This window comes from Crinia signifera, chromosome 3 (genome assembly GCF_055691185.1).
Source record: "Crinia signifera chromosome 3, ASM5569118v1, whole genome shotgun sequence".
Taxonomy (NCBI): domain Eukaryota; kingdom Metazoa; phylum Chordata; class Amphibia; order Anura; family Myobatrachidae; genus Crinia; species Crinia signifera.
This window is the reverse complement of record NC_139219.1, coordinates 283,695,239-283,710,352: the sequence shown is the minus strand read 5'-3', so window position 1 is coordinate 283,710,352 and position 15,114 is coordinate 283,695,239. Positions and strand designations below refer to the sequence as shown.

The 15,114-nt window shown below is 42.1% G+C and overlaps 1 protein-coding gene across 5 annotated transcripts in view; it reads right to left on the bottom strand.

Annotated features, from left to right (window-relative positions):
* The window catches only part of SPHKAP (SPHK1 interactor, AKAP domain containing), a 170,998-nt gene that overhangs the window by 13,727 nt on the left and 142,157 nt on the right, over positions 1-15,114 (bottom strand). For 4 of the 5 annotated variants that reach the window (XM_083178308.1, XM_083178309.1, XM_083178310.1 and 1 more), the window contains 4 exons: positions 13,750-14,002; positions 9,602-13,046; positions 3,500-3,676; positions 2,566-2,655 (listed from right to left, as the gene is read on the bottom strand). In XM_083178308.1, the coding sequence (XP_083034434.1) occupies positions 2,566-2,655; positions 3,500-3,676; positions 9,602-13,046; positions 13,750-14,002 (3,965 nt within the window). The remainder of the gene's footprint in view (positions 1-2,565; positions 2,656-3,499; positions 3,677-9,601; positions 13,047-13,749; positions 14,003-15,114) is intronic. The other variant, XM_083178312.1, reaches the window with a different exon arrangement.

Genomic DNA, 15,114 nt, shown 5'->3' with positions numbered 1-15,114 from the left:
AGTCCCTCTTACCTGATCTTGATGCCGGACAGTCACCTAGGCAGGCTGCAGCACAGGGAAGTAAGGTGGAACGCAGAGAATCCACAACCCAACTCTCTGTAGCGGCCTCCTGCACTAGACATGTCCTCAGTGCAGGAGGCCAGCGGCCATGTTTCTGAAGACCAGTCTGAGACTGGTCAGCCGTGGCTGCAGCAGCAGCAGCCTCAGAACAAGGCGGCCCGCACACAAATCGATTGAGCGGCCTGAGGGCACATGGCACTCTGCCCCGCGGCCCAGCCCGCCCCTGATTACTTTTGAAAGTGCCCTCTTATAAGGATATTCTGGCTGCAGGTTAGCAGATACTGTATGTCTTGGAGCACCTGGTGAATTACATACCATTTACTATTGGGCACTATTTGGTATATTGCCCGATTGTCACTGGGTGGCGAAAGACTGTAAGAGGTTATTGTTGATCATAAGTGCAGTAGTCGTTAGTTAATTTTGCGGGCATGGATTGATGCTACGCCCCCAATGCTTCAATTATTTAATGTGTTTAACATGGATTGATTAGAGACTACATTGGAAAAAGAGAAGAAAGTACCCATGCTTTTTGGGACATGCAACCCTGACTTTGGATCAACGTCGTAGGATCCATGGAAACTCAATGGTATTGTAAGCCTGAGATATCAGGAGATCCTCTCATCCCTCTATCACCATTAACAAATGTATTCACTTAATCCCCCTCCCCCTTTATTATTATTTGCTGAAAAACATTGCCTGCCCTGTGATCCTGCCACCCTGTTCTTCTTGCCCTGGCTACAGCTGTGGGGAGATCTGAGCAATGATTTCCTTTAGTTCCATCTAAATACTAGCTATAATACAGGTCATTTATAAGATGCATCTTACAATTTGAAGTTTTTATTGTGACGAACAAGACTGTATACAACAATTGAACATTTATAATAATTATAATAATTTATTTATATAGCGGCCTTTCTCCAATAGGACTCGAGGCGCTTAACAGATAGAATGAATGTAATACAGTACAGAAACACTGAAGTACAAAAAAGCTTTTCATAAACAATACTCAAGGGAATGAAGGAAATGCTTGAGTAAACAGTAACGTTTTAAATCTTTTTTTGAAGGATTCTAGAGTGGGGGTCTCTTCGAACTGTGCGGGGAAGTGAGTTCCATAGATTTGGAGCAGCATGGCTAAAAGCTCGACCCCCAGATGAATTATGGGAGATCCGAGGTACTGCTAAAAGTCCTTCATCTACAGAATTGCAGTAATCGGGTGGGACAGTATGGAATCAGATATCAGAAGCTGCTTCAGGTCCTTGGGTCTTGGTCATGTAGGGATTTGAAACTCAGTAAATTGATTTGCCATTTTATCGGCAGCCAGTCCCGGGTGTAGAGAATGGGAGTTATGTGGCTAGAACAGGGCTGGTTGGCAGCTGTGTTTTGTACCAGCTGTAATCGGTGCAGTTATTTTGCTGGTAGACCAAGGTAGAGGGCATTGCAGTAATCCAATTGAGATTTTATGTTATCATACCCTGCAACATCTGAAGGGCAGAAATCGGTACATACCCAGAAAGGGGGCGTGGCCATGTGTAAAGTGGGTGTGTCCACTGGTAAATGGGGAGTGGCCATCCCCTTTCTGAATGTTTACCCGGCATTTAAAATAAAATAAAAAGTGAGCGCTAATAATATATATATTAGTAGTATCTGGCACCCAGACCTATACTTTCCTAATGACATGATGTCACAGGATACTAGAATTGAATGTATGTGTCTCTGATAAATAAAGTGACCATCACACCTTATTTTTTGCCTCATGCTTGTTTCATGATCTGCTCCGCTGCTGCAGTCATTCCCCCATCACTCCATGCTGTGCTAGCTCTCCTCTCTGTGTGCTTGGTGTCCGAAAATCACCACTGCGCTTGCCAGAGAGGGCTAGCAGACACACTGTGATCTCCCACGAAGTGCTGTGCGCCGGATCCGTGGTGCCGGCGCGTGAAGTTATGATGCGTCGCCCACTGGCCCGGGACCTGCAATGCACCCGTGGAAACGGGTGCATTGCGGGCAGAAAAAACGGTACATTCGGTACACTTGAATTTTGCCAAAATGGTACTGTACTGGCAAAATCGGTACTGTTGGAGGGTATGTGTTATGTAAAACATTGTGAATGCATTACTCCTTTACGGTGCCTATTTATTTTGTAATTGCACAAATACTGTAAAGCTCATTTTCTTTGTGTGTCAATAAAAATATATTTTAAAAAAGCCATTAGTACTTTGGCAGGTCCGCATGTTTTCACTTTGATGAAGATGTGATAGCCAGGCTCTCAAAAATATGGGTGACAGTTTAGGACTTGCAAGTGAAATGAGGTCCCTTGATTTTTGGTTGCAAGATCGAATGTATTGATCAATCCATGACCCAAAACTCTACTATATTTTGTATTAAGGTGGTGGTGACTGTTGAGTTCTCTGTTCCCAACCGGGAATGGTGAGTGCAATATATAAATATATATGCAACAACATCTCACAGAAGAAAGCAAAGAATTCTGTACATGTCGTATATACTCACATGTCAGGTGTCGGAGCCGGCGGAATAACTTCCAAAAAACCCTCCAGGTCTATGACGCCTATGCTACTCGTTGTGCTGCAGTTGCCATTACTGTTTAGAGAATACAGATTTAAGGATTTTTTAGCATGAGGCCTCCCCTATATATACATTATCTGCACATTCAGGAGGCCTGATCCTTTGCATATCCTCTATTCTGAGAAAGGTTCGCCCTAATCACAAGACATTCCACTAAGCCAGTATATTAGTAGTATAAATATACCCAGAGTAATGCTGCATTGGCCTATTCCCGAATTCTAGCCTGCACCTCTTATTCATACTTGCCGACTTTTGAGCTCTGGGAGTGAAAAAGAGGCGGTTTGGGGAGTTGCCACACGGATGCTGCCCTGTGGGGGGCGTGCCTACAGCGTCGTGTCATTTTAGCCCCGCACCCCGCCGTGCAATGTCGGTATTTCAGGCATTTTACAGGGGGGGGGGCTGGGGCTAAAATGCAGCGATCGCGGCATTTTACCTGCGGACACCCCCGCCGAGGGACACATCACGGGAGCTAGGGGGGGATATGCGGGAGGATTGCCACCCTTTCCGGGGGGCAGAGAGGGGGACCCGATTTCCGGGACCCTCCCGGCCATTCCGGGAGGGTAGGCAACCCTGCTCTTATTTATCTACTGAACTTTACACTTCTATTATTTATAAAAATACCATTTTTTTAAGCCTACTTTTTTAACTAAGAGCTTTATCAAACCTTCAAAAAACGACAAGAGCAGGTGTTGCCTAAATCAACCAATCAAATTCTAGCTATTTTATAGAATGTACTAAGTAAATCATAGCTACAGTAGAATCTGATAGGTTGCTTTGTTAACCCCTCTTTAAATTGTTTGATCAATCAACCATTAATATTCTAACCGGTATTCTGTATGACTCAGACAGCCTTCATCACCTTGTAGATCTTTCACTGAGCTGCAGAAGGCTGCTGGCATCCTCAGGGTTTTCCTCCTCATTTACAAGCTGTGACCAGCTGCCCGTGCTATCCTCACTGCTGCTCAGAGGAGTAGGGAGCTCAGGCCTTGGAGTCATCCTTGGAAAGATTCCAGTTACCTGCTTGGCTTGCAGTGACCTGGTTTACAAAAGATATGTTAGTAGTGCAATAAACCGCTATGCAATAAACCACTATGCAATTCAGATATGTTTAAATTGCCAATTTTGCTTATAAGAGATCCTCAAAATATCTGTTAAAAATGCGAGCGCCACTCACAGCGACTGTTCTTTTTTTTGGGTGCAATATTTAAATGACTTGGCTGTATTTGTATTTATTTATACTAAAAGAACAGTCGCTGTGAGCAGCGCTGGCTTTTGTAGCGGCTATTTTGAGGATCACTCACAGCAACATTGGCACTCAAAGGGTAAATCCTAATTTACAACAGTAGAAATGCATTCCAGGCAGTAATAGGCACCGATTGATTAAAAATAACATTGAAAGATTGGCCTGAGACCACAGCTTGACTTTTTCCGATCAAGTAATTATACAGGTCAGTAACGGACCACAAGGAAATGCAGACCACAGTTCATTGTTACAGTGTCTCTATAACCCGCTGTCTTTATTGAGGTTGGATCTTTTTAGCTCGCACTTTTGACCCATCCAAGGCCAGAAACATTACAACTAAACCTCCCAATCATGATACTCATAATCATGGGATGTAAGGGACCCACCTGATCAGATCACCATGATGTGGTAGATGGACCCATATATTTGACCAAAAATTGTGCTAAAAACCTCAATTTTACTCCATGCTATATATTGTAGAGTTCATTATAATTGTTTTGATTACCAGCATGTTTAGTGCTTAGCATGTGAATTTTTCTTTTTTTCTGGGTGGCACTACAAGTCTCAGCAAGGTACAGTAGCACCCTTGCTGAGTAGCAGTCCGAGTGCAGTCCGGGCTCCCCTTGTGTACTGTGTAATTGTGTATGTTTGTACACTTGAAGGTGGAGTCCATTCTTCCTAATCTTTACACTCAAGCCATCTGCTATTTGTTTTTTTTTTTATTAGTTTGGGACATATACAGTATTTGCTTTCTACATATTAGAATGGACACTATGGTGCATATTCAATCCTGGCTGCTATTTCCGCCGGAGGAAATAGCGGCCCCGGCCTATTTAACACTGCTGATTCCAACAGCAGTTTCAGACAAAAAGTTAAGGCAGTTTCAGACAAAATGGATCTGTTTTGGCAGAAATGACTTTGGATTGTTAAATTCTCAGGCTTTTTTTTTTTTGACAATCTGGGGCCATTTTCGCCAATCCTAGGACTTTCCAACACTCGACAGTCGGAACATTGAATTATGACTGTCGAGTTTCTTTTGAGAGAAACAAAAATGGCCTGAGATTTTGACTGTTGGGATGTTCCGACAGTTGTAATCCCAGATTGAATTCCCCCTATGATGAGTAAAACCTAAACCTGGTTAAGGTCGTGTTATAAGTCAGTATTAGGGATGTTAGTGACCCACCTGATGTACCCCTGACAGCTAGAATCAGTAGTTAGTCAGTATTAGGGATGTTAGTGACCCACCTGATGTACCCCCCTGATAGCTAGAATCAGTAGTTAGTCAGTATTAGGGATGTTAGTGACCCACCTGATGACCCCCCCCCAATAGCTAGAATCAGTAGTCAGTCAGTATTAGGGATGTTAGTGACCCACCTGATGACCCCCCTGATATCTATAATCAGTAGTTAGTCAGTATTAGGGATGTTAGTGACCCACCTGATGACCCCTCTGATAGCTAGAAACAGTAGTTAGTCAGTATTAGGGATGTTAGTGACCCACCCGATGACCCCTCTGATAGCTAGAATCAGTAGTTAGTCAGTATTAGGGATGTTAGTGACCCATCTGATGACCACCTGATGGTCAGTAATAGGGATTTTAGCAACCCTTCTGATGACACCCCCCCCCCCCGATAGCTCGAATTAGTGGATAGTCAGTATTAGGGATGACAGTGACCCACCAGATGACCCCTTTGATAGCTAGAATCAGTAGCCAGTCAGTATTAGGGATGTTAGTGACCCATCTGACGACCCCCTGATAGCTAGAATCAGTAGTCATTCAGTATTAGGGATGTTAGTGACCCACCTGATGAGGTCACCATGATGTGATTGGTTAGCCCACGTTTTTGGCCAGAACCTCAATTTCACTCCATGTTGGGAGATACTATATGTGTTTGCAACACTCTGAAGCAGGTCCTGTGTTGCCAATATCTGATTCAGGTTATAATAATCATCATTATTGTGCTGTATTTTATATAAAGGTAACTACCCCATGATGTATTTCTTGGCCTGTATAAGCAGACACTGACTTGCTTATTCTACCAAAGCACCTACCCCTGGAGACGCCCGAATTTCCAAAAGGCTCAATAATGGGATTCTCATTGAATCACATCAATGAGATAATGCTGCATTGTACAGCAGGGAGCAATTGCCCAATATGCAATGTCACACTCCTCCTCTATCTGTTTCCTGGTACTTTGGTTCCTGGTATCTGTTTGACAGTGATCAGCTCGAGAGTCAATAGGTCGACCACTATTGGTCGACAGGCAAAAGATCAACATGGTCAAAAGGTCAACATGCACTAGGTCAGCATTGACAAAAGGTTGACACTAGCAATAGGTGGATGTGGTAATGGTCGACACATAAAAATGACGACATGATTTTTTCACAATTTTTTTTTCATTTAGACGACGTTGAACAATAAAGTGTTAAAAAAAAAAACCTGCAGAGGTATTCCTGTGTTAGACATCTTTGGGAACTAAAAATTGCCATTCCTCATTTGTACTTATTTATATTCAGGGACAGTGGCTAGCACAGCACAGATATACACTCAGGGACAATTTTAATTACACCTGCAACATAATAGGGAGAGTCCCAAGTTTAGACAGGCTGTCCTGGCCTCCCAAGAGAGCTGACTGAAGTGGGCGTCCTGAGGTTGAATAACATGATTCATGTTGTGTCATAATAGCCCCTACCGGCTATCACTATAGAATGCAGCAAAATTGCAAATCACAGCTTTGAACAGAGGGATGGATCTTTATAACATGCAGCCCCACAATCACTGTAAAGTCCTGCAAGATGCTTCAAAAGAAGTCAGCAAGTATGAGCTGTACAATTGCTTGTTAATGCAGTCGTAGTCATGAGGTTCAGGAATAAGTAAGAAATGTGTCAAAAATGACTAACAGGAATATTTGGTGGTAACAGACTTTGTGGTGAAATTGATGACCTGAAATTTTCATGCTCAACATTCACTAGGGTTAATGGAGAATAGTGCATGAAGCATATAAAAGTCATCTGAGCGGCAGTTCTATGGGGGGATGAGTCATGCTACTAAAATAGATCACAGGGATATGCCCAGAGTACTTCAATCTGACAGGAAGGTGACCTCACCTCCCCTAAACTCTCTCCACCCTTGACTTCAACACAAACTTCACATCTAAAATTGAATCCCGGTCAGGTCATAACCCCACCACCATGCTCCACTTGCCCCACCCATTATACTTAGCCTTCCATGTCTTCCACTTCTCCCCTTCCATCCTGCCAACCCTAACTCCATCACTCCAGTATCTGGAGATTAAACTATTGACTTTGCGCCCAACATATTGTCAGAACATTGAGTTTATATTCTAGGGATAACTAAGTACTAGTGGACAGGTGTTTCTAGATTTGTCTATGTATAGAAGTGGTGGACTACAGAAGGTTACTTTATGATCCAGTCCTATCAGGCTACATCAGTGGTACCCAAACTAGGTTGTCAAGGAACCCCCAACTGTCCACATATTAGGGATATCCCTATTTGATTACACCATCCATGTACAAAGTGAATGAAGCCCAAATTAGTCCCCTGTGGATATTCTCAAAAACTGGCCTGTCTGGGTGATTTGAAGACTTGTTTGGGAACCACTAGGCTTTAATAAAAAAAGGTCCACCAAATATGGCCAGATGTAGATTGGAGAATTGTCCCCTGGTCTGATGAATCTGGATTTATGTCGCAATCTAGGTTAAAATTTGGCCGATTTGCAATGATTTAGCAATTTGGAGATTTACTAAAGGCGAAACCTACAGGTAATTGCAGGTGAAACACAACATCAGATGGCAATAGATTGCATTAGACCATCAGTCCAAACATTGTATTCTTTATGTAGTAAACAATAAAAAGGACAAATTTATTAAGAATCAAGTTGTTAAATTTGTTTGAACTCACAGAAAAATCACATCAAAAATGAAACTAAACTGACAACCACGTTAGTGGCATGTTTGGATTTGAAAAGTTCTCCAATTTTCTTGGCCTTATTCATGATACACAGCCTTATCATTGGTACAGCCTTATTCATGGTACAGCCTTATTCATGGTACACAGCCTTATTCATGGTACACAGCCTTATTCATGGTACACAGCCTTATTCATGGGGCAAAGAACAGGATCCCAGGCCACCTACAGCAAAATGTGGCTGATTTGGTCATGGCTGATAATGGTTTGGAGCCACTAGAGTGCTCGTGTTTGGAAGGTTTGGGGCATTTTTGTAACTGCTTTTTGGTGACACCATTGCATTTGCAGCATGCATATTGAAATTGGCACCATGAATAGTAAGACCTTAAACAATATGTCAGTATAATATGTATCGCACTATACAACTTTTATCCCTCTCTTATTTTGTATATACTTCTATAACACTTCTTAAACATCTTAATTATTTCCTTTCACCTTTATAACACATAGATGCTACTCCTAACGTGACAGCATTTTTATTGGTACTATACACCAATGCGATGTCTTGGGGTGGTTGGCCTTTGTTGGTCTGGGAGGGCCCATGCCCTAGACTCCAGCCTTAGAATGTTAACACTTATGTGATTTTGCCCGATTTTTACCTGATTCCGATGCATCTGGTCGAAAAATCAGGTGAAATCGGGCAAATCACATGTGTTTTAGATGCGATGCGCTTCACCAGTGAATCGGAATTGAGCACCAGTTCGCAAATGCTGCACGTAGGATCTGTCGGATCGGACAGCCTCCGGCAACACTTGCTGGGTTTAAGGGGGGATTGGCTGCGATTTCTCCCTCAGAGAAGTCGCAGTAATGTATGGGGTCTTCAGCGATCCATTTAATGTTGAAGTCACATATATTTAGCCAAAAATTATTCTTAGTGCCTCAGTTTTGCTCTTTGTTAAATTGCAGAGTTTATTATTAATATGATTAGCAGTGCTTAGTACTTTGGATGTGCATCTGCAATTTCTTTTTTGTTGTTATGTGAAACAGCATGTCTCAGTATGGTGCCAACTGTCATTATGGTTGGAATTAGGTGTACAGTCTAAAACAGTGGCATATTATATCCTCTACCTAGGAAATACATTTGAAAATCACTTTGTACTGTATTGTTTACTTCAGTTTCATTTCAGTTTTTTTGACAGTGGAGTCTATCGTGAAAGGGAAATCTGACTGTTTTAGACATAAAGAAACAAAGGGCATTGTCATTGTCCCATGTATTTTTATAAACAGGACCGGTTCAATGAGCTCGGAGCTGTTTATTATTATTTTTTTAACTAAATATCGCAGACTTCCATGTCTAAAAAAAATAACACATTATAATTACTAAAAACCGCACATGTCTAAAAAAACGCAAATTTTTGTTATTAAAAACCACACTAAATCAGATGCGAATTCCGAATTTGTCTAAAAAAATGCACCCTGTTACATTTGCGATTTTTGGACAAAAATCGCATATGTGACATCTCGCTTCATGTACTCAAAAACAATGCTTAGCAAATTTGTGATTTTGACCTTCTAAAATACCAGAGATGTCCAGTGATGTGGTATAGTCAATCATGATTCTTAGTAAATTACCCTTATATTAACTAAACCAAACTTTGATATTATCTATATCTAACCCTAATGTAGATGTCAAGATCTGCAGCAGGTTTGGGAACTGAAAATCTACTGAAAGATAGAAATTTGGATCCTAAATTGGACTTGCCATTTCTTGTCATATATAGAAACTAGTACCTGACTCCTACATGTGTGATGCTTCTCTCTTCACTTCGTTTTGAAACATCTTCAAGAATAGTCATTTCTAGTACATTTCCTTTGTCTTCTTCTTCTGTCTCTTCCCTTTGATCCGTTTCAATCTGTATCAAGGGTACTTCCAGGTGTCCAATGGAAGAGGCAGTCTGGTGAACGAATGTAGATCTTCTCATCGCCAAAGTTTCTTGATTGTCCATAAAGTTGCACTGACTTTGTGAAATATTATGGTTATTAAAGCTTCCCTTATTTGTGCTCTCAAGTGAATCTTGATGTAGAACGATCAGAGATTTTCCACTCTGAACGATGTCCTCAGCCAGCATGTTAGCATAAGTGTCCACATGCGCTGGAGAACCCTTTGGTGATGATTCTGGATCTATGCTATCAGTTCTGTCTGCTATAATTTTATTCTTACGCATTAGTGACTCAATGGAGCTGGACCAGGTCTCATATATAAGCATGTCCGTAGCTTGGTCAGTCTGGCACCTTTGGTAAAGGCAGGAGTCTGATTTACAGAGATTTTGGGAAGAGATAGCATTTACATGTTGAATGTTGAGGAATTCCCGAGATTCGTTACTTGAACACCCATCTAGAGAGTTTGCTTTAATGGGGGCATTTACAGTCAAGCGTGCACTGGATGATCGGTTGCAGGGCATGGAAGATTGTCGGAAGCAGAAAGGGGTGCGTGGTGATGGAGGCATCAACTTACTTGTCCATTCTGCAGTATTTCTGAGGGAATATAAATCCTTATTTTCCTTGTCTATTTCCTTTAACATGTACCGGTAAAATTCTTCTGTTATGCTCTCTGTGCTAGACTGCTTGGAAAGACAGGTAGGTTTCACGTTCAAGTGGCTGTTTCTCCTAGACACCTGTTGTAATGCAGAATTAAGAATACTATTTGCATTTTTCCCAGCATAATAGTCTAACAACAGTTCAAATTCTCTTCCCTCATTTTCCATTTGATTCACCATAAACCTAGAAAATTCATCTGTGATACTTTCACAGCTAGATTGTTTGGACACGGAGCTGGTCCTGCTGAATGGTTGTCCTAGCATGTACCCAGGACCAAGTGTGTTGAGAAGACTTTTGGCATCAAGGTCTTCCTCAGGGATACTTTCATAACTGGATGCTTTGCCTCTGCTCCATCTGTCACAGTGTAATCTATTTCGTGACAGGTTTTGTCCCTGCCACAGGGAATCTGCCATGGATGACTCTGTTAGATTCATTATTTTGGAGGCCACTTCATTAGCAAAGGCATTAACTGAGTCTGGAGCATCCTCGAGGTTGATTGACTCATCCACCACTCTGTTCATCAGCCTTTCTTTAAGCTCTGGGTGCTCATCTGTTTTCTTCTTTATCTCACTGAGCCGTGGTGGCCTGTGCCTTCTAACCACTGACCCACCTGAAGAGGTCTCTTTTTTCCTTTTCACTGTCCTGCAAGGTGTCAGCAAGCACTCGCTGCCCTTTGCCCATGCACAAAACCATGGCTGCCTTCCATTGGAGTTCTCCAAACAAACAGCAGCTATTTCGGTGGCCATAGAGACAACCGTTTCTGCCAAGTCATCTGCAAAGTCTATTAGGCAGTAGTTACTGATGGGATGTTTCAGTGGAAGAGAAGCCTGAGCAGAAAGCAACTTGTAGCTATTCCCCAACGATGTATTCAAAGTGATATCTTTGGACATATTAAGCTCACAACTGAGATTTTCGTAACTCCCTGAATTCATACCCCGGTCTATAGATTCTTTGTCTAGCACATAAAACTTGCACTCATCTTCTGTGTTTTCCCTGGCTAGGAAGGCTCTGTGCTCATTGTGGTGACGTTTGTAGCGTTCTCTTTTCAGGCACTGTTTGCTGCAAGCTGCTTTTGTTACCGCTGGTGGTATATTGCTGTCTTTTGCTTCATTTTGGGATAGTCTGTGTGAATTTGGTCCAGGCTTGTGCTCACTGTATAAATTTTCTAGTTGACTTTCGTTCCACTGACCGGATGCCCTGTGACCTACTGGCATGTCAGGCATATCTTCAACCTGACTCTTCTCTGAATCTACAGAGTTAGGATCATTAGCCACAAAATTAGGAGGCAAATCTCCACTCTGCACAAGGTCACTCATCTTCTTACAGGTGAAATGCATCACGTTGAAGAGAAGCTCAGTGGTAGTTGACACAAAGTCACTTTGCGCACTGGAGCAATGCTGGTCTTCAGCACTCTGCAGCCGTTGAATGGCTTCCTCAGCCGAATGTCTCAGTATTGTATCCGATAAGTTGTGAGCTAAGTCATCATTGGCAACGTCGCCCACATGGGCCAGTTTATAAGAGCTTACACTGTTCCGGATTTTCTCATTTATAGAGTCAATAAATTCTTCTAAATTCCGGTAGGTGCATGGACTTGTCAACATTACAGCCGCTTCCCTAAGCAGAGCTTTTGCAATGTTATCTTTGAGTTTCTCCATGCTGCTTCCCAATGCTATACTACAATGTAACGTCACAGCTGCTGAAGCATCCGCTGCTACTAAAAGTCCTTTGGATGTGGCTGGGTAATAGCCTTGCTTTTGTTCGGTAAGGCCACAAACAGCAACTGCACTTGCCACCCGAGTCATTTCACACAAAGCAGTTGGCACTGAAAATTCTGTCCCTATTACAACCCCCGGAAATCCTACAATGTCTGCGATGCTTTGTTCAGTGGTGTCTTTCACTTCTAAGTCCATGTTATCATTTTGTTTCACTTTAATTTGATGTGAGGGCTGAGAACTGGAGATTGTGCCTATTACTGAGGCTGCACATGCTAAAGCAACCTCTAGAGTACTTTGTGTGAAGCCTGACGATGACTTCTCCTCTGTCCCTTGGTCAGAAACATTAGTAGGGCTCTGCTGTTCGGGCCAATGAGACTCCTCGATCCACTCTGTTGGGCTGTCACAGCTGTCTGGACTCTGAACGATGACAATCTTTGGAAGTTCATTCCATGATCGGGATGCTGCAGGAGAACCTCCTTTGCAAATTACTCCAGAGTCACTGGCTGAGATAGAAACTGCTGCTTCCTTGGTGAAAGAGTTGTCGGACTGTGAAAGCCTAATAAATGCATCCTGCAACACGCACTCAGCCAAGTTGGTTGCATACTGACCAGTGGTCGCAGGGTCTTCAAAAGAGTCATTAGCCTCAAACACTTTGTCATGCAGGATATTGCTATCTCCAGCCTGGTCAACATATATGTCACTCCTACACAATTCTCCAACAGGTTTTCTTCTCTCAGTTTTATACTCAATAGTTTCATTAAAGCTGTGCCCCGCCAGAGATGGTCTCCTCGTTTCATAGCTTCTATCCAACTCTCTCCAAAGATTCCCAACTGATTCATCTTTTTTAAGATTTGTCCATTCACTCTTTCTGTTCTGAGAGTTGTCTGTTACTTTTCTTTTCTCTTTCTTGATCTCAGGAGACTCTGAAATGAAAAGATAACATAAAATAGGTCAGATAGTTTTTATGCATATATGATCACTACTGCGAAATACCCTTCATATAAACGACTGATTCTGACTGTAACTATATTATGAGAAACTGGCACGTATCATCAATAATGTAAAGCATACATTAAAGTAACACTGAAAATGAAATACAGAGTATCCAAATGAACTACAACGTTTGAAGCATCCTGAAAGGTGTCTTCATATAAGACTAAATCATCAAGTACTGTAGCTACTACATGATCAAATATATTTATCATGGGTTAGAGTCATGGCGATAACTTTGTACTAGTTTATTACTAGATTTTTTCCCCCCGATTCTTTTTAACTGTGGCAACCCCAAAAAGGCCCAATGTCTCTACAGACTTTACAGGTTCTTTAATCTAAAAAGATGTGAAAGTATTTTTCCGAAATAGCTGCTGAATGATCCACCCAATTATCCATTTTGTCAGATTATCGGTGGTGCATACACCTCCCACTGCTCCTAGCACCACAGCAATAATGACTCAGATGCAACGGACATGACACGTCTGTGTTTTTCCAACCACTCTCCTCAAACTCCACATTAACACCTTCAAACTTGCAGCACATGTTCTTTTTGATGATATTCGTTCCATTGCACAAAAATAAATTAGTCCTAATGTTTGTACCATGTTTATATCTAGTCTCAGGAGTACTCACCTCCCGTGCTGTTCTCCTCCTCACTATTCTCTTCCAGCTGTTCGGAGGCAGTCAGGAAATCCTCCTCTATGGATGACACTGAGCAGTTGGTGTCATCCTCAGCACGGATGGCGCTGGTATCAGGCTGCAAGTGATTTTCTTGTGCCAGTTCCAGACCCAGAAGAAACTTATTTAGTTCCAAGATAATGTAATTAGAGGAGTGTTTTCTCATTCTCCCATGTTGCAACATGCAGACCTCGTTTGGCCACATGACCTGTAAAAGAGCAATACAACCATATATCATTTAATACTTAGTTCTATCATAAAAGTACCTGTGTACTCAATGAATATACTGTGCTAGGCAAGGGCATAACTATTGTGGGTGTGCTTGGTATCTCCACCATCTTCAGATCCATTTTCCACAGTGCATCAGCTGGCATCAAGCAACATTACAGAAGCAACCTCCTGCGGCATCCCAAGTCTAAGAACCCTGAAACATTTTGGTTCCTACTGCAATCTCTATGGGTGGACAATCTGCACCCATAGATTATCCTTACCTGTGGCAAGTGCTGCATAAATCATTGGCAAAATGCTGTTGGAGCCATTTTCTTGGAGATTGGCAAATGTGCAATTCAGAAATTGCCCCCTCTGACCCTCCTAGTAACCCCTGTTATTATTACTAGGGATGCCAAATCCTGGGATCTGTGGGATTCTGAGATTTAGGGCACAAATCGCCTGGATTTTAATCATGGGATTGGTGCCTTCAATCCTGGAACGAAATGTGCATGATCGTCTGACCATTTTCTGCCGGGCAGCGCTGCTGGTTCAGGCACCAGGTTGTGCGGATGCGGGGTGTGATGTTACAAGTCACTCTGAGCAGCCACGCACCTGCTCGCCCACTTAAGGGCAGCTTCACTAATCCTCCGGATTAAAAAATAGTCCGGGATTATCCTCCCTAATTATTACCTCTGCTTTTTAATGCCATTTTAGCTACAGTATGTTCTCAATTAGGTCTATTTCCAATTCCTTTTCCTGTTCTAAAGGTCATTAGATCAGCCCAGCATAATGTAAAAATATTCTTATTTTCTACCAACCACCTCTTCTATAAATCTTATAAAAGTCCAACAGTGCTGCCGTAATGAATGAAAAGTGGCAATTCACCTGAAAAGTGTTCTAACCATTATAATTCCTAGTATGGGAACGGAGTATACAACATATTTCTTTCCCTATTCATAGATCTTGTAGGAAGACAAGAAATTACATACTTCAAGGAGAGCAGTCTGTTCCTTCAAGTGAGTTCAAGCTCTTTATCTAATCCTCTACAGAGACATAACATCTAAAGTCCGTGGTCTGAATTTATACTCCTTTAAACGAGGGCATTTATGC